At 35.9% G+C, this 20884-nt stretch overlaps 1 protein-coding gene across 2 annotated transcripts in view; it reads right to left on the bottom strand.

The window, feature by feature from the left end:
• PPFIA2 (PTPRF interacting protein alpha 2) overlaps window positions 1–20884 on the bottom strand; it is a 145226-nt gene that overhangs the window by 42362 nt on the left and 81980 nt on the right. Inside the window, exons 1-11 of one of the 2 annotated variants that reach the window (XM_066319229.1) lie at window positions 16165–17516; window positions 15660–15743; window positions 15172–15303; window positions 14173–14235; window positions 12102–12193; window positions 9639–9774; window positions 8950–9170; window positions 6046–6283; window positions 3517–3546; window positions 2485–2615; window positions 1826–1980 (exon numbers count right to left, since the gene is read on the bottom strand). In XM_066319229.1, coding sequence (XP_066175326.1) covers window positions 1826–1980; window positions 2485–2615; window positions 3517–3546; window positions 6046–6283; window positions 8950–9170; window positions 9639–9774; window positions 12102–12193; window positions 14173–14235; window positions 15172–15303; window positions 15660–15743; window positions 16165–16206 — 1324 coding nt within the window. In that variant the 5' untranslated portion in view covers window positions 16207–17516. Of the gene's footprint in view, window positions 1–1825; window positions 1981–2484; window positions 2616–3516; window positions 3547–6045; window positions 6284–8949; window positions 9171–9638; window positions 9775–12101; window positions 12194–14172; window positions 14236–15171; window positions 15304–15659; window positions 15744–16164; window positions 17517–20884 lie in introns of those variants that run through there. The other variant, XM_066319228.1, reaches the window with a different exon arrangement.

Genomic DNA, 20884 nt, shown 5'->3' on the forward strand with positions numbered 1-20884 from the left:
TTAAAATTCATTGTCTCTTGCAGCTCAGGATATTCTATGACTCTATGATACTGCCATTGAATGGAAACAGCCATACAATAAATGGTTTTCTTCTGATATGTTGAAAATTATGATGTGAAAAACTACCTGTAATTCAGGTACTCAATGTCTTTTTAATTTCTGAAAAATATTTTGTTCCTACTTTTTGATTAGATAACAGTGTTACTGTTTGTTTTATAAATGCTAGTAAACCTAGTTTCCTTAATGAAAATGTGCATTGTACTGAAATCTTCGCTGTTAAATTAAAGGATGAAGTCCCAAAAAACCATATAATTGCAAATCACTAAAATCTTTAACCAATTTCATGACCTAGTATGGGGAATTACAAATAGACTCTATCAAATTCTATGTATGTATCATTAATCACAGTGGGTATTAGGAAATCAATCTATTGCCAGATTTCATTGTTCCTGGGATAGTCTTTGAAGCTGTTATTTCATTTTTGTTCCACATTCCAAAGAACTGCAGGGAAGACCAGCACATTTATTGCATCTTTGCCCTCTATGTTCCTGACTTACTGATAAATTCTAGATTCTTATTCATAAACCATCAGTATCAATAAAAAGGGTTATATGGAATGTAAATGTGGATGTATAAAGTCTAACTTTAGTTGCAGTCTGAAGTTATAAATTATCCATTAATGCGGATGGCGGCATACAGGTGTATTTGAAAGATTCGTTTATAGATTCTTATTTAAAAGATTGAATAAATCAGTTTTATTCTTTCCATAGTGAGAAAAAAAAGGAATTCAGATTACAAATTGAAAATTTTTTTTTTGTTTTTTTTTTCAAGAATACATGATTTTCACAGGCAGAGAGGAGAAAGGTTGGAGTATAAATTAAGAATGCTCCATTTTACAATTTTACTCTGATACTTTGAACTTAGTACTACCTTTCTTTTTATTCTGTACTACTTGAGAAATAGGTTTGTTAGTTGTGATAAGGATGCATTGCAATACAAATGCAGGGTTTTAATTTCAGGCTTATGCATGGTGCTTAAGTGTTTACAATTACTGCAAGGCCTTAAAATCCTTTATAAGTGTTACATGGTCACCATGGCAGTAAAATCTAGCGCCTCACAAATTTGTATTATGTGACATCTGCATGACTAAGAAAGAGACAGTATTTCAATTTTATTGACACATTTATTCCAATTTAATACTCGTGTTGGCATGTGTTCATATAGACATATCCTATAAAAATTGGCAGAGGAAAATTTTTCCCATGAATTTAATGGAATTAAATAATCTTGGCAAGGGAAAAGGGCAGAAGTAGGAAGTTAAGCACTCCTGTGAGCAGCATAACTAAAAAGAAAGTTATCTTGAGGACACTCAGCTATAGGCACTAGAGGGCATCTATTGACACACTGAAATCTGAAAAGCAGATACACTTATTTCAGAGGATCTTCTGTATCACATAGGTACACAACTTATAGCCACTTATTGCTTATTAACTTCTCACCTTCTCTTTATGTGGTTATTCAAGAATACAGTGTTTACAGTGTTACCATTTCTACCCTAATTCAACAGACTATTGAAGCACAAGGTTCAGTGAAGAAGATGACTTTAGTAATTTGTGCCCAAACTCTCCTTTCATTTACATTACAGTCATGGCAAACTCTCAACAAATATAATTGCTGATAACAATGAAATCCAATGGGAAAGTTGTGCCAGACAAAACAGAAAAATGAGCAAATTGGAAGCTGAAAAAAACAAAAAAAAGGAAAAATTAAAAATGGAAAAATGGCAGTGAAGTGGTGACCTTAGCTTGTTACACTAATTCCTTACTGAGCTGTCCAAGCCGAGCCTTCTCTTTTTTACCAAACAATCGTCCTATTGAAGACTTGATTCCTTTCTTCTTGGGAGCTTTGTGCAAGGAGTCCTGACTGCTGCTGACGCTGCCAAGACCAATGCTTTCTGGCTCCAGTGAAGCAGGCAAACTACTGCAAAATGATAATACAGAAATACAGTAGATAACATGTCAACATTTTTATTTTCTTCTGAGCAGATCTGCAAATAAATTAATTGGTTATAATTTAGTAATGATCTCCCAACAAGTGAAACAATCACATCTTTAAATTATTTGGCAATATAGAGAGCAACAGAAAATCGCACTTTCTGTCAGGCAAGGCTAAAAATAAGTTTTTTTACTTTGCTAAGAACAACTTATGAAAACTTATGAAAGATACAGAAGTCAGTGTTTTATTTCTAGGATTTGTAGCATGGCTGCTTCCAGTAGTCATCAATACTGTACCTCAAAATAGAAATACTCAGCATGTACTTCAGCATTGATAAAGATTTTCAGGGTCATGTAAGAGACAATGGGTAAGGCTTTTTCTTTCGTAACATGAGAAACAGAGAATAATCAGGTAATTTTGGAATAGTTAAACATTATTTGAAAACAATAATATACTGTGAAGTACAGGTCCACATTACAAACATCTTACCTTCTGGCATCATTGTGGTATGAAGAAGGAAGGGTATGAGTCATCCTGATAGCTCTGGGTGTTGGAGGAGGAGAAGTTTCACATTTGATTGTGGCTTTATCTTCACGCCCATCTTCTTCAACTACTGCAATCTGGGGAGAGAGACTCCAATGAGAGCATATTAGCTTTTCAAGAACATTTCAACATATGCTGCATGAAATTGTCAAGTAGACTGGGCATGTAAAGCTTCAAGAGAAATTTTTTAGCAAATTTTAAGGGTTCTTTTTTAAAAAAAAATATGCTGTTGGGAAAAACAAATGCCTAAACATGGCAGCTTAAAGCACATATTTGAAAGAAATGAGATCATGCTTGTAGAAGAAGTTCATTCCCTTTATGCTGAACAAGTTGACACACTGAAGGTCTAAACATGAAGGTAATTTCAGGTGTAAGTGGGTCTCTCACACTAAACAGGAAAATTCAGGTTATCTAAATTTCTCAGGGATGTAGGAGAGAAAGAGAATACAGGCAAAAACATGACCACTCTCTTCACAGCATTTTACCAGAATAGTCAGTATGCTTGACAACACGTACGGACAAAAAGGAACTTTGTCAGAGTATATAATGATTTATCCTAAATAACATCTTCTGTCATGGAATCTCACCATCAGTGCCAGGTCTGTCAACAACTTTATATTGTTCCAGAAGATTTCAAGGAACCTATCTGTAGTTCCTCCAGCAAGAAAGTGGTCAAAATACATTTGAAGGTAATTCTTTTGTGTCCATACTTCTTTAAAAATAAGTATTCCTTTAGGTTTGTGCTGTTGAGGCTTCTACTCCAAGATATCACTGGTGGACCTTGATTGTGTGGCTTAGCTGTGACCTCTGGAAGCCTTTCCGGGTAGGGTAAAAATTATTTTGTTCAGGCACTGAATGAAAAGGAGAGGAGGGGATGCAGTTGCTGGCAATGGATCCCAGCAAAGATTTAGTTATCTAAACAGCAGAGGAATATGGTAAATGTGCTCTCCCAAATGTTAAAAAAACCCAGTATCATACCTTTCTCCGGTGCTTCCTTAGGTCACTTGGCTTAGATTGGTAACGAAAGAGACAGTGACAAAAAAAAAAAAAAAAGATTAGTAAATATTATTGAATTATAAAAAATGCCTCACATTTGTTGTTCTCATGTTCAGGAAATGGGAAGCAGAGATTAATTTAATACTTTTCATATTATATACTAACTATACCCTTGACGCAATAACATATGATAACCCCTGAAAAACTTCTGGGAAAGTAGGTTTGGGGTTTGGTTTTTTTCCTAAAGAAATACTTTCCTTCACTTTCATAAACTTAGCAAAGAATTGGACATTTCAAGCCTGTAGTAGCACTTTCTATTTTTGAGTTTTCATATAAGTTCTTATATTATTCCCAACACAGATTTTTTTTTTAAGTTTTATCAAATATTACATATATATTGGTGTCCCACCAAGTAAAACCACAAAATACCGTCACCAAATACCATGCCTGAAAAAATGACTAGTATTTTCAGGAAATGAATACATATTGACCTGTCTTCTGCAGTATTACTTGGCAGTAGAAGACTGCTAGAATGGGTCTTGTTCAACCCCTTTTGCATTTTTATTTTTGATAGATGTCTCATTCATTTAAGGAAAGCTGAAGATACTTGGCAGAATTTATTTACTCCATGGACCCAGGCTGTGGAAACTCACACAGTCCTGTTTCTCCAGCCGACCAATACAGGGTCATTTGGCAATTTGAGCTCTAGAAATCAGACTTCTACAAACTTCATCACCACTCAAAGTTTCATTTAGAGGAAGTCTGACAGATTGTGTCTGTTCCCACCCACCAAGGAAGTGATATTTGACACTGAACTCTTGCTGAAACAATGCAGGGCAGAAATGTCCTGAAATGGTTGATGAAGCAGCTGAGCAAAGCTGTGGGCTGTACTGCTGAGCATATTATGGGGGGGATGCTTCTACTGCTTACGGTAAGTTAAGAGTTTAGCTGCAAGTCAGACAGACAAATCCATCTGAGTTTTAGCACAGTTAGAGCTGGATGCCAGTGATACCACAGCAATCTGAATTGCAGAGGCTATGCTGTCCTTTCATGTTTGAATCTGATGAACCTACTGACCCAAAGCTAGAGTTTTCAAATCCTGCCAACCAGGCAGAGCAGGTGGTGGGGGAGTTCAACCATTGCGATTTTCCCCCAGCCAGACTGCTTACTTGGAATGGCTGGGGAAAAGGAACCAGACTGTGCATTTGGGAAGGTGCTGATTTGGTGAAGCAGGTGGCAGCACAGCAGCCTGCACACTCACCTCCTCCACAATGACCTGTGCAACCAATATTTTCATTTCTGCTGTTCAGCAGTGAGAACTCCGGGCAGCAGAGGATAAGTTATGACCGCCTGCCCGGACCTCCTCCCTGCTGACCTCAGATCCCAAGGTGGCAGCAAACACCATGCTAAACTGGGAGGAGCAGAGGTGGGTATGAGTAGTTGTCAGTTCCCAGGAAAAGGGAATGCTTGTCTAGATGAACATTAGGAAAAGTCCCTACTCCCAGCTGAGAAGAATGAACAGCCAGGCTTAATTTCCAGCTGCTCTTAGCAACCTTTTCTTTTAGGAAAGGCTCCACAGGGAATCAGCATTACTGCTTCCCAGGAATGGATCACAAGGAGACATTGGTGACATGATCATCAGAGAAAAAGCAAATAAAAAATGAGCTTATGCATACCTTATTCTATTCCCTGCATGAGAACAGCAGAGTGGGCTGCTTTGATTGTCTCCTAGTACTTAAAGGGATTAATTCACCCCAGCTCCAAACTGGTTTGTAGCTCACACTGAAACCTGCATCTGTGCTCAGATCAGTATCAGATTTGTACATCTTAAACATGTTGATGAATACTATCTTCAGATATCTGACAGATGTACTGTTTCTCTTTGTCTAGGATCAAAATTAAATTCCTTACAAATCCCTTTCCAAATCGAATGAGACATTTTTGAATATGTCCTCAAAGATATAGCAATGTTAGAAATTATTTGCACAGTAATTTCATGGCAGCTTGCTGTCTGTGTGTGAGCCACCTGTAATTTGAAATATATCAGTTAAATGAATTAGTGGAAACCAAAGAACTTATTTCATTGTGCGTGATATATGGTCATGAAGATTGCATAAAAGAGCTGCAGGTATAAAAGAGTATACCAAATATAAAAGTATGCAAACAATCACATGTTAGAAGTTAAGGAATGTCTTAACTTTCCATTAGTAAACATTATTTCTATGCAAGTAATTCCAATGATCAGTTCTGTTTCTTATTAATTCCATACCCTGTGTGCTGTAGGCCCTTTGTAATCCAATCACCAAGCCCCTAGTGAATCACGCAATGCTCAAAACCACTATAACAAAGCCCAAAGACACCAAATGGGTATATTCTAGAGAATTTGCTATCTGTATGCATGATGAAGATGTGAATGAACAATTAGAGAGATGAGCCAGTCATACAGTGAAAAGATTAAGTATTTCACACAAGAAATATCACATCAAATAGTGTCATTGTAAGGTTTCTTACCAGCGTCATAACCCCCATTCTGTCCATCTCCCTGGCTGGACTTCGGGGGGTGAGCTTGGGAGTTGAGTGTCCGCTGGGAGGAGATGAGCTTGCAAGTGATGATGCTGTCACTGAGCCAGTAATGGAGGTACCTTGGTGAACTCTGGCCAGATTTAAGCCTTCCAGACTCACACTGGCCACTCTGTTCTCTATCTCTTCAGCACGCAATTCTGTCGACTCTTTCTCTTCTTGGATTAACCTTATTAAGGAAAAGAAGAATGCTCTTGTTGTATTTGCATCTCCGTGTCCCCAGAGCAAAAGTAGAAACGATTTCATTTCAAATGAGATTTGAAAACAAGACCAAATGAAGATGAGTATCATATATAATTAAGAAATACCCTTTTCCACCATTATTTTCCTAATCACGAGATATCAATTATTTTTCTCAACTCCTTCATCCTCAAAACCTGTTTGAAGAATGTGTTCAACAGCAAGACTTGATGCATGACATTTCAGGAATATTGATTCCTTTGCAAAGTGGGTTTAACAATCCAATTTACCACAGACAATTAATTCCAAGCTTACGCTGGCTTCATCTGATTATCTTTTAGTAAATCACAAAGTTAAGAGTCAAATGAAATTGAGCCTTTAAGAAGAGAATTGATAAAATAATCCATATTAATAAAACAAGAGAACATGCAAAACAAATTGTCTGTTTTACCCCTGAAATTTGATGAAAAAATGATAGCTGTTTTATTAATAGCTGAATTTCATTAAATTGCTTCTTGTTAGCAAGCAATATAAGCTTCTTAAGCATCTATCACCTCAACAGGATGCTTCCATTGGGCTCTCTAGTTTTGCTTTTCAATTGTGACTGCAGGTCCAATGGAAAAAAATCTTTAAAATAAAGTATTTTTTATAAGCTCTTTCCCCATGAACCTGTGCTAGGAGTAGTCTTTCTTGCAAAGGGGAGGAAAAATTATGAGGGATCAATGTTAGATGAGAGAATGCAAAGTCTGGGGAGGCTGAAACAGTGTACCAGACTTTTTTGAGTGAAATGAAGAAAGTACAATAAATAATATATAAACCATGATATACTGAAAATAGAAACCTAAAATCTCCTGTGGTGTGATAAATCTTCATCCCTAACATCCGTTTCAGAGTTTGTATACAACATCTACAGTTCTTTTTGAAATAATGCAAGGAAGAAATTTAAAGACCAATAATATATTGAATTATAACAATGTTTTTCATTTTAGTAATCTAAATCCTGAATCATCTTTAATAAAACAAATCTAAGTCAAAATACATTTTTTAATCTCTTTTGATATCTCAAAAAAACGGATAAACCCTTATAGTGTTTGTCAATTAAAAAAAACAAGAAGGCATGAAATGCAGTACAGTTTATAAGACTATTCCTGTAGAACAATTTTCCTGAACCATATAAAAAATATAAAATTACATACCTGGTCCTTTAATAATGCTATGATAACAAAAGCCTGTACTTCAGTACAAGATTAGCAGTTGAGGAAATAAACTACTCTCAGTAGACTTCCAGTAAAAATGGCTGTATAAAAAGTGCAGCCTTGCTCCGCTTTTGAGGTAAAACTGCACCTAACATCTGAGTCAAGATGCTGGGTTAAGTATAATAGTGATCTGATTCAGGGTGGCACAAATAATATCACACTATGTCACCTGCAAGTAATGTTCCCTGTGAAAACCCTTTACTGCATTACTTGTTAAACTTACAAAAGCTTAGTATTGTTTAAAAACAAATACAAATGTTGCATCTACAGCTTCCTGAACTGGCCACAGTGCTGACTTTTTTGTAATAACAGAAAATATGGATAAGATTCTTTCTTTTATGTACACTGTTTTAAAAGATTTACCTTCCCAACACCAAAATATCTCTTTGACTCTGTACTTGACAGGTGTAGGAAAAAGTTTGAGAAAACGGTAATCCTATCTGAACAAACACATTCTGGGACAGCAAAAAATGCAAAGCTCTAGATTTATAATAAAAGGTTTTTCCCTGAACAGAAAAATTACCCAAATTGAATATACTCCAACAGTTCTCACTTTAAAGTTACCTTGATCAGAGAATAATTATCTTTTGCCAAATCAGTCTGTCTTGTTTTGATTATATTTCTTTTTCTAGTATTACCAGGAAGTCCCTAATATATCTATCATTTACTTCATCTCCTTCTAGGAAAATAGCCACTAATGAGAGGATTTTTTTTCATACAACAAGTTTTTTTAAAGTTGCCCCTACTGCAAAACATGTAAGAATGCTTTAAGCTTAAAATATGGTTTAATTCATAAGAATCAATTAAAACATATAATTTGATTCTCTACCACTCCATTTAATTTGTACTGACATTATTAAGATATATTCTATTCATTAGCTATTTCCAAGCACTATAATCCAACTTGGAGCATGAAAAGTCATAATCTATAGACAGAATCAAAACCATGTCTTAAAAAATGTGGCTTATATATTAGATTTAACATAGGATAATTGCCAGAAGAAGGCATGAAGAGCACTAAAATAAAATATTTCTGATAGGAGGTGGTTAGTGAGCAAGTGGAGTCATGCATAACAGTGAAAGAGACCATGAAAAGAGGACTATGAAAAGTAATCTGTGAAATCTGCCATGTGTTAGCCTCCTCTAACTTACTTCTCTTCAACTGGCCAACCGTTTTTCACTAGGAAAGTTTTTTGAAAGACATTTCTGTGGTTAGGAAAGAAAGACTCAGTTGTTATCTTCACACAATGAATATTCTCCCCTGGAAAGCAGACACATTATCAATCCTCTACATGAACAAGTTGTTTCTTAACTGCCATGAATGGTACCTGAACTCAAGCACTAAAGGAGGCTTGAAGCTGTCGCCACAAGTGCATCACAGCTGGTTCAGGCCACATACCTGATTTCTTTATTGATTGCATCCAGCTGCTCCTGAAGCATCATGGCCAGAGTCTGGGCATCGGAGTGGCCGCTGGGGGACAGCAGGTCCATGGAGCTGAACAGTGTTTCTCTGTCATCATCATCGATGTCCGACATCTCAGTGTCGCTCTCAAACGGGTGACTGCTCAGAACGCCCATCTGCTGCGTTCTGTTCCACTCGTGATCGCCCAGTGACTTCACCTGAGCAGGAATTAGGACATACATGGCTTATGTCAGAGAAAACTACAAAGGCAAAATTGAAAAAAAATGGGAAAGGAAAGCAACTGACACTTCAAAATATTTATTCAATTATTAGCTCTCCATTAATGCTCACAATACTACACCAAACAGCATAGAGTATTTTCACGTGATTTTAATTTAGGTGTACAATTACTATAAGGAAAATTTATACAAAAAGACACTCTGTAAAGACAAATAGTCAAGTAAGCTTGAACTTTGATGTCTAAACTTCAACACTTTCTTCTTGTACAACAGCTCTCTGGGCAGTTACAGAAAAACCCCCACTCTCTGGGTTGTGTTTTATTGTTTGGTGGGCTGTTTCTTCTGCTGTTGTTTTCTTCCTGGAAGAAAACTCCACAAATTATAAGCTTAACAGCTTCAAATACATTCTCTTATCAGGGAATATATGAGAAGAAATTTGGGATTAACCTTTGGTTCATCTCTGCGTACTCCCATCCGGCCTCTTCTAGGTCGCCTTATCACTTTAGTTGACCGATAGTCAGACTGGCTATCAACCAGTGAGCCCACTGAGTACCTCAGCTCCGTTGATGTGTCCAGATGAGGTCTATAAACAGAATTACATAAACAGACAGAGAGAGTCGTAGGAATAACAACAACAATCCAATGACTTTCAGTCTAGCAACACAGGTTTCTCTTCTCAAACAAACTTTTATGCATCACATAATAAATGAGAAAACAACATCAGAAAGCTTAATTTAAAAGTGAAAAATTGAAATAATTGTATGAGAAAATTAGGGAGAACCAAATAATAAAACTTCTGATTTTTTTAAATGAAAGCTATGCATAGAAAAACTTATTGTCCAAAACTTTTAGGAAAATGCACATTTCAGGATAATTAGAACTGGCAGCTGAATGTATTATCCTGTATATTCATAAATATGCCTGAGGTTACTCTAAGCATGTTCCATGTTCATGAGTGAACATATCGATTAAAGCTTTCCTGCTGTACATCTGTGCTCTACATTATGAAAATATTAGTGAACTGACCTGTGATATATAACATTATTTAGGAATTACTAATTTTTATTTGATGACACTTTCAGTGCTTTAACTCCCAATTTTTCCTATAGCCCTGGTAAGTCTTGGGATATTGTGGTGATGCTTATACAAGATGACTCCAGCACCTCTTTTCTTGTTTACAAGCAGGGGTGCCTGACCTCTTTGTCCTTAGTCAAACAGCAGCACCAGAAATTCACTGCAGGGTGCAATAAAAGCATCCTAACCATGGGCTGTGTAAACAAGGTGAAAGAGCAAAGGCTTCATGCACCATTTGAGAATTCAATCACAGAAGCAGAGACCTGAACAATCTCTGTGTCTTAACACACCAGCAATCTCCACATAAAATATATATGAATAGCATGATCACAGTAAAAAAGTGAAATGTAACAAAAAATCCCATAGGGCAGTGACTTTTTTTATCTTCTGTGTACAGTAATTGTCTCAACAGAACTTTATTCTCATAATCAGTAATTTTTGGCAGTTGTGAAGCAAGTTGGCATTATAAAAGAAACAGTCCAGGTTCTGATCTCTAGCTGTAGATATTCATCTACTGACCAGCTTCATTATTTTCCTGACAGCACAAACTCCAGCCAATTCAGAACTGAATACAGGCTGAGAATAGGAAGTATTTAATGCTCAGAGCTTGCTGTGCCTGAGAGAGCTGAGAGCTTCATGAGGTGAGGTTACATAAGGGGAAGTCTACTGTTTAGTGGAATCTGCCGAATTCCCAAGATATTTAGATAGCTTATCAAGTTCAAACAGCCCTTTGACAAGGGCTAATCAGCTCCTGTTTATGGAGCACAAGCTAATGATATTCATCTATCCAGCAAGAAAAGCTGCTGTTCACCAAGGGAGACTGCTCCAAAACCAAAGCTGCTGTTGCAGCAACTCAATAGCCTGTGTCCCTGCAAGCAATTTCAAGAAAAACATGTGCCTATAATCACATTCCCAAGGGAACAAAAATGAAAAAGTTAAAAGCATCACATCCTGAATTTCATCAACTTAAACTTCTCTACATATAGAAAAATATTATTCCAAGAAATAATAAAAAGATGAGGGAAAAATCATGTCCAGGTGAGACAGGCAATAGCTGATGGAAAAAAACCACAACCTATTGAACCAGAGTACCTTTAGATGAATACAGTGTTCCAAATTTAGTCTTGGTCCATGAGCTTTGTCTGGCAGGTGTGCTGGCAGGTTTTAAAAACTAACTTTTTTGCTCGTTATGAAAAAAGCACAAGGCACACAATTATCAGTAAAGCAATAATTTAATCTCAAGGCACACTTTTAAGTGAGAAGGACTTTCTAGAATGATAAATTCTTTTCAGCTCTTAATTGTTATTTTTGTGGCATTCATTTCCCATATGGGCTTTCCATCAAAAGAGGGACAATGTTAAATGTTTGATTACGATGTTTTCAGATCTCTCTGAATAATGTCTTCACATTTGTGTGGTCTTTTGCTACACACAAAGCACAGCTGAGTACTTGCTAATATAGAAAAAGATATTTATAGAATAAACAGGATCATAAATAATGCTGATCACTTTCAGCATTAAAGAGGCTTGTTTCTAATTTATTTTTAAGATCTGGGAAAAAATGTGTGTTTGGATGTACTTTTCAAAACATTTCACAATTTTAAAGACTTTTGTTAATCTCCATAATATTTCAGTATATACTCACTAATAAAAGGCCTTGTTTACCTATGAAAAGAGTGAAAAGCAACAGTAGTAATAATTGCTCAGATTTTACATTTTAAAAGAAATACATGACCACATTTACATGTGGTTTGAACACATCCCTGTGGTAAATGCTTGCCATTTACATTTATGTTTATTTCAACTTAGAGTGAGAAAACTTTTGTCAAAATATTACCTTGACAAGGTGGGTTCGATTAAAGAACCAGCCCTCAGTTTCATTTGATCCAGTTCAGACCTCAGTTTCTCAATTTCTTCTGCAAGTCTTTCCTGGAAATAAGAGGAGTAAGATATACTTACTTGTCATACAAAATAGATTTATTTTATAAGACATTGTTCTCGTAAAGTTAATCAAGTAGGCAAAGATATACTGAATGAAACACTTATTCTAATAAGAAAAGCAAGCTCATTGAAGTCTTACTACTGCTAATGAGACGTATGCATCAAGAGGAGGTGGTATAGCACTCTGTTATTTTACCACTGCCTGGAAGCACTGGAAGGACAACTTTGTCCTTGAAACTTGTTTTTTTCCTACTATAAAGCCAGGCACAGTTCATCATGTGACTCACTGCTTGCCCTTTGGAGACCAAGATTAACAGCTGGACTCAATGATCTCCAAGATCATCTTTTCCACCCTGCTTCATTTTATAATGCTATGGGGTTGCATACTGGCCTTTATATTTACTGACAGAGACTAGAGAGAAGTGCATTTTAGATGACTCAGACTGCAGCTATGCATCTTGCTCTTTTTGAGTTGATTTTACTCTACTATGAGGTACTGCTGGCAAAAAATAACAATTTGCCACAAAATTGGATTTTTGGACCTAACTAAAATAACCCCACTATTTACAGCTACTACTAGGAAAAAAATCACTCTTCCCGAATTCTACAAATAATTTTTATCTACTTACAAAGTGGAATCAAAGAATTTTAAAACAAATTAAGAACAAACATGGGATGAAGCTATAACAATGCTCTTCCTGGAGTTTAAAATGTTCAGTATTGCAAAAGGCTAGGAAGGATAAGGATCTTCTTGATCTATAAATAATGTCTATAAATAATGTATCTATAAATAATGTATCTATAAATAATATCAATTTCAGTGACTACTATTACTGAATTATTAATATATAATTACTGAAATAGCATTGGAGTATTTTAAAAATATTTATTGATTGAACAGAATTACTGAGATGACTGATACTTTATTGGTAACACTTGCCAGTTACTTAGAGATTAGAGATAGTATCTGTGTCATGTCCATCTATCTGAAATTACTTCATGAGTTTCTTCATCAAAGTGGAACAAATCGCTTCAAAAGGAGACACAGAAGCTCTGGGGTCACAACATGTAGCGACAGGACAAGGGATAATGGCTTCAAATGAAAGAGGGTAGGTTTTAGATATCAGGAAGAATTTCATTATGGTGTGGGTGGTGAGGCACTGAAACAGGTTGTCCTTTTAGGTACTTTAATCTTGCTGCCTTTCTCTACAGGTTAACTAAAATGTAGATGAAAATAGTTTATTTTTTTTTACAGATACCTCTTTTCTTCTTTTTCTCAAAGGTCTTGATTTTGATTCCATATGATACATTTATATTATTATAGACTGTAGCTATATTTTTAAAATTCTATACAATTTCTTTTACAGTGATTTAATAAATTGCAAAAACACTTCTGTGAATCTGAATGCAAATGTATTTGTGTACCCTATTGCACTCAAGGCAGGAATAACTTCAAAACAAAATCCTAGCATCTGGGATTGGAAGAAATATTTATAATCAATTTGACTGATTCACTAAACAGCATTAGGGGTTAATTTGCAAGGAATGAAGAAAGGTCACTTTCAGCTATATTTAGCATAATGCCACTGCACTTGTTAGGAAGAATTGCATCAAATCAAAAAATTATATTCTTCACTATGAAAGTGCAACCAGTTATGCATACATCTCTGTTAAATAAGACGTTTTGGGAATAAAAACTGATAGAAGAAAAACTCTAGAGCCGGTGAAATCCATATGAATTTTGGTATTGACTTCCTGAAGCTAGGATATCAACCATGAACTTAGCTCAGAACACCTGCCAGAGACCTTCTAAGGCTATTTATTGCATCTAGGTGATTAAAGGAATTCTCATTTGTGTAAGGAAGATTTTTCATGATATCTGGATAATTAATATTCCATATACATATTTCCAAATAAGTATAAATATTTTTGATAAAACCAGATAAAATCATAGTATTTCACAGTACCTTATCATGTAAGGACTCTTCCAGATTTTTCCTGAAACTTTCAGATTCTTGAATCAAAACATTCTAGAAATAAAGAGAAAAAAATAAGCGAGGAAAGAATTAGAGATATGTTAATGTATCAGATATCACTATATATATGTACACATTTACAAAGTTCATGTATGTTGGTCTTCAAAATTTAAACTCTTTAATGCTTCTGTTGGATTATATACTAAATTTTAAATGCTGGAAGAATTCAATCAAATAGGAGCATGTATCTTCTAGATTAGCAAAACATTTGCATCTTGGTTCAGCAAAGCAATTGCCTCATCCTTACACAATCAATTCCCCCAACTTCTTTTGGCAAGCCTGTTTCTCCCTCCATACCATATTTTGTTTCAATGATATAAACCAGAAGTGCATATTCTGAGAAGTTCTGAAATGCCCTTTGGAAAAATGCTGAAATATTTCCCTCAAATCATACAGGAAGTGAAATAGAAGAGGGAGGGATTAAAGAGGGCCAATACAAAGGTCAGTGGCTTTGAATTTTGCAGGACCACATTGTTTCATGTCATGGAAAATCTGTAAATAGATGCTAGATGCTCCTAGGCTAGATGCTCCTTCTCCTGTGGTGACAGTATCTTACTCTTCCCAGAGGAAGTGAGGTGAAATCAGCAAGTTAAAACACTGAAATGACGGCATATCTAAACCTGGTCATTCCTCTGTTCTTATCCATTTTCTCTCATGCCTCATGCAGCCCTTCACACACTGGTCCTTTTCAATCTCTTCATCGGCTCTTGGCTGATAAACACTTGAGTCAAAATATTCAGCCACATTCATAGCACTTCCGGGAAGACTCTTGAGCCCATTCTTGAATTAGGAGTTAAATGTGTAAGTTGGACTACCCTTGTGATAATATTTGGTAATACAACATCAGCATGATGCCTCCATCCCCAAAAAAAGTAGAAAATATAAGAAATCTTTATTAAGCTAAATTTCATACTGCTGTTTGTACTGTACCTTTTCTTCAAGTGCTGCCATTCTCTCTTTCAAATGTAGCTGCAGACGCTCATTGGATTCTGTCAAAAGTCTGTCGACAGTATCCGATAATCTTTTGTTGTGCTCCTCATTCATTTTTTCTCTTTGCCTTGCCTTTAATGTAGAATAGATGAGACAGATTGGTAGGGTCCAAAATTAAGCAGTACGGATTTGGATCATTACATTTTTTTTTTTAAAGAAAGGTAACTGTAACCATCTAAAAGAATTCCACAGGAAATGTAATTACAGTTATTGATTAATGCACATCCATTTTTGTAACAGCAGAATGTTTTCAGCTCTGCAACTGGACATAAATTAGTGTATTAAGATGGTGAAGTAAAGTAAGAAGATGCTGCCATCACTGCTACAAACAAAATATTTGCATTAGGGAGTTTTGGGTGCTGGAGTACATAATGTAGCACTACACTGGCAAATGAAAAGTGCACAGAAGCTGTTTGCAGTACACATACTCTTTGAAGTTCCTGATTCTTCTCTTCAAGTTGAGCTTCTAAGTGTCTCATGCGTTCCTCGATGTTTCCATGCCTTTCTTCTGCCTGTAAAAAAATAGAAAGACTCTTTCTGTAATTTAGGTATCTTTGGAAGTTTTTTATCTCAGTAAAGTTTAAACAAAACATAAAGCAAGCTACTACTAACTGCAAACTTAGTTTTCCAAAAATAAACTTTATTTAAACAGGCAGCTGAACAGCATTGCTTGAAATGTGTCAGCTACAAGGGCCTGTTACATCCAAGCATCAGCAAAACATTGGAGTTATTTATGAGCAATGAAATCAGCCAAATGTAACATGCAGACTGTGCATGGTTTGAACACAAACCTGCCATCGTAAAATTGTAAGCTCCTGAAGCACTGAACTGCACGATGGTTGATTATCAATTAAAAAACAAAAAGTTTAAGAAAATGAAAACAAATCAGATGGATTCTATTCAGCAATAGAAAGTAAAGTCCAGTAGGACTACCTTCCTACGTATGGAGATCATTTCTTGTAGTTTAGCTTCCATAACATATTGATAATCATCAGATGAGGTAGAAGAGGTTGGATCAGACTAACAAGTCAAGGAAAAGGAGAGGGACAAAATTGAAAAATCAGAACTAAAGACACTGACACTGAACAGAACACAGCACAGAATGCTTAAAAGAAAAGTGTGACTGAAAATTTAAACTTTCAACTGACAGATTTTACATGGAATAAACTATACTGATATTAGGTGAATAAGATGCAGTTGATATGGAGAAACTGAAAATAATGGAATGCTAAAGAAGCTATCAACCTACACATGGAAGTTCAAGGTTAGTGATGGCTGGCTGATGACACATTACTACAGAGTGGATTCAAAGCAATACTGTCTAATCTAATGTTGTTTCCTTTTTTTTTTTTTTTTTTTTTTTTTTTTTTTTTTTTTTTTTTATTTTGGTAAAGTGAACAAAAGAACCAGGCTCTCAGAAGCCAACATCAGAAATTCGTCTATTATTCTTCTGCCATTCTCTAGGAATGATTACAATGCATAAATACTATGTAATGGATTGGTCAGTTACATAACTATGCAATGTCATGGTACATTCCCTAATTTCTAGAAAACAGAAAGAATGTCAAAAGAGACAAGGCTCAAGCTTTCGTATGCCATTTTAGAACACACTACATAAGGCCCTTCATCTGAATAAACAATATAGTTTTCATCCCTTTGAAAAGATCCACCCTGATGAATCTCTTTGGAAGATCAAGGTCATCAGATAAAAGAACAACCTATAAATAAAAATTCATTAATAATAATGAAAAGTTATTACTGAGTATAGAAATGATAATCCAACCAAATATTCATTACTATTTCTGAAAGAAGTGGACCTTAATTAGGTCATTTGTGGCGAAACATGAATATTTATGTTATTGTCATATCAAACAAGTCTATGTTGTTATTCAAAAACTAAAAAAGCACTTTAATAAAGGGAAATGCTATATTGGTTTTGTTTCTATGGAAACAGGAATGTGCATAAGGCATACAGAGAGTGCTACTCCTCTGAGTTGTGAGCTCACGCCTGTCAAACGCTATTTCACTCTGTCAGATTCACCCTCTCTCAAAGAGATCTGAACTCCATCTTTAGATTATCAAACTTTAATATGCACAAGAAATACTAATTTTACAGCTGTGATTCTGTGAGACTTTTTCATGTGCTTATCTACTAATGATTTATCAGATAAATTAGGAATAGGTATCAGAGTATTGCCAGATGTTCATAATAACTTAAAATTACCTTAACTTAAACTCAGTAGTATTATCAAGAGCTAAAGTTCATACAGAAAGCAATCGTGTGATCTAGTCATGTATCAACATAAATTGCAGCTTTTGATATGAAAACATCCACATAAGAAAATTCTGGTTTGTATATATGTATGTATATAAATTCTGGTTTGTAAATACATGAATATTGCTTAACTTTGAAAATCACTAGTATTCTTTTAATAATATATTCACAAAACTCAGATTCTTCAAAATTTAAGGAGAAGTCTTGGTAATTAAACTAATTTACAAGTGCAGTTCTTGTTTCTGATCATGAAGCAGGCATATTGTGATGTACTTGAACTTATTTATTACCTGAAACTATTTAGGCTGTTTATTACAACTTGGACCAGCAACAATACTTCTATGATCCTCTTTAACTTATCTCTCTGTTTTACTTATTAGTCCGTTTCAGCATACCAATGCTAATGCACTGCCTCCTCTCCCAAGTGGGTAATTAGAAAGATAGGGTTGAAAAAGTTAAGTCCCTATGAATGCAGAACAGATGTCTTTCCACAGAGTAATGGAGCAAGTTTTATCCTGCTCTGTAGAGAATAGAATTTTCCCCTTTTCGAGTCCTGAATGCATCATTGGTTCAATGCCATCCCTTTTTGCATTTCCAAGGGTCATGAGATGACTTGAAATCACCAAAGCTTGGAGAAGACTTAAGTAATTCTACCTCTTTTGAAGCTATTTTCTTAGAGGGAGATATAGAACCCACTGGGGCCACCTTCCTACAAAATTCAACTCCTTATAATCTTCATTAACTGACTATGAATCTTAAAAGCAAGTTACTTAAACTTCACTGCTTCTGATGCCTTGAGAGGCTACCTAGATGAGAGGCTGGACAGTTAAAGGAATAAAGTAGGCATTTATTAAAAAGGCCTATCAAGAATACACTTTGGGCAGTACAGTTGCCAGGCCTAGGCTTCACCCAAGATGGACAATGGATCATGTGTTTTCACACTTTTATAAGTTTTGGTCCATTTACATGTTGGGGTCAATTGTCCAATTACAGCTTCAGGTTATGAATTCCCATCCTCCCAGACTGCTCTCCTCAACTCACTGTTGTTTATACTTTTGGGGCCTAAAGCTGCAATGGTGTCCTTGATTCTCAGGCTGGAAAAGGGTTGTTTCGTCTAACTACAAACTTACTGCTCTCTGTGAGGAGAACTTACTAACACTTTATATGAACTTCCGAATTATATCCTAATGCAGCACAGAATGTGGAAAATATGAAAGCTAAAACTTAAGGCATTGCTTCCGTATACTTAGTTGAAGCTTAATGCATAATATGAAGATTAGGAAAGTAAAACTCCTAAGTTCAAAGGGATCTCATTCACATCCTCTTAAATGTGGTGCTGCCAGTCATAACCTGTCCTTGAAAGGACAGTCTGTCCAGTTGGCTGTATAATTTACCTTTTTTTCCCAAACAAAAATGTAAATTTTTCAGTCCAAATCATGTCATAATACCTAGCAGAACTTTTCAATGCAGAAAATAATTGTGATATTAGGTCTAACAATTTTTGGGAAGAAGAGAAGGAATGAAATTATTGTCAGAATTATGTATATTACCTGAATTCTTATAGAGACAACATTCTTGAAAGAAAGTGATGTTATTTTAAGATTCTTATAGCTACCTATTATTTCATAAATCCCCGCTGTTTTAATAATTCAGCAAGGTATGTGCTACATTTACATCTCTTTGGTAGAACAGAGAAACTTGAAAGTTAATTAATTTAAATGTGCCTTAGAATCAAAACAAACTTCATTATTCTAAACACTGCAAATGTATTAGAATATTTCATGTTTTCTTTATGTACCATTTGTTCTGAAAGTGTTAATATGTATTACTCTAAAAGGAGCAAATTATTTTATAGCCAAGATATTCCATAATTAGGATCAAGTGCTTGTCTGGCAGAGACCAAGCCCAGGTGCACAGACTTAATATCTACTCTGGGCTCAAAGCAGCTAAGGGATTTTAACCACTGGTTATTCTATGACAGCTGCAGGCACAGCCCCCTGCAGCAGGGATGGGAATCAAAAGGGCAGACAGAAACACATGTACATACCCCCATCTTCTCTGACTTGCAGAAACCCACCTGCAGACAAAGGGCTCCAGTAACCTGTGTCCCCAGCTGGAACATACTCCCAAAATAAGAGTTTCAACATCTCCCATCATCCTTCACATTGAGGAAGGCCCCCAACCAAGTCACAAAGAGACCTCTCCAAACAAAATTCCCCTTTAGCAAGTCAGATATTAGCTAAAGGATTTGCAAATCCTTCCCTAAGGACTTCCCCAGGCCATGCTCTTAGAATTGGTATACCTGTGGGAGTTACAATTTCTTGTTGTTCATGTGTCTTTGTCAGACCCAGAGATTATAAGGAATAAGCTCTTGGAGAGACTTGGCAGCCTTCTATAAAAATACTGAATGTGTCCATCTTGGCCTTGCGGTTCGAGGCACAAGGCAGAGACTGAGACATCAGTGCTTGTCATGCTTCCAGAGCAGAATTTTAGGTGCACATCAGACAGCACAGACCACTGTGGACTCTGAGACTCCTAAAGAAAATCTGGACTTTTTCAAACTTGTTTTACTAAGAATTAATTGAGTTAAAAACCATAAACTAGAGCTCACATAACTACTTGCTTGATAGGAATCTTCCTAGATTCCTTCTTCAATGTAAGACTTGCATGCCTGTTTGCTCCTACTCTTGTTTATGAGGATTAATATGACACACTGTGTGGTATTCAGCAACTAGCATTTAAAGTATTTATCCAGAACATTCAGTTATAAATAGATTTGGGAAATCATGCATCTTAAACTGGATTAAAAATATATGGACAAAACCTGATGATATCTGACCCCTACAAGAAACCAGCATGAGTGTTACTGCTCACTTTGCACTCTATGCCATGGAATAGCCAGTGCAAGGTAGTAACAGTCAGGAAAACTCTGCATTGAGGGAATACCAAAGCAGCTTGTGTGATCTCTAACCCTGTTAAAACGCTGCTGGTACTCCTGCTGCTAATGCGCCCACAAAAAAGATGTTGCTTTCACATCATCTGTTACTGATGGCACTGCACATTTTCTAGGCCTTTGCATCTTAGTTGAAAAGAAAGAAATCCAAATTCAGATGCAGAAAGCACTTGTACAATATAGGTGCCAGATTTTTTTTTTTGTTCTGGGTTGCAGGAACAAATCTAAACTTTTCTAATGGTATAAGCAATTTCCACAGTTTTGAGACCTTGACTTTTGAACACCTGCACTCTCCAGATCTTCTACTAGCATCTTATCCTTTTAATAAGGGTGTCATTCACAAAGAAAGAATGCATTATTGAACTGAGCTATGAAGTTGAAAGTGCAAATAGGTGGCCATGGTGACAGAGTTGCAACAGCTCACA

Source organism: Sylvia atricapilla, chromosome 5, assembly GCF_009819655.1.
Source record: "Sylvia atricapilla isolate bSylAtr1 chromosome 5, bSylAtr1.pri, whole genome shotgun sequence".
Classification (NCBI taxonomy): domain Eukaryota; kingdom Metazoa; phylum Chordata; class Aves; order Passeriformes; family Sylviidae; genus Sylvia; species Sylvia atricapilla.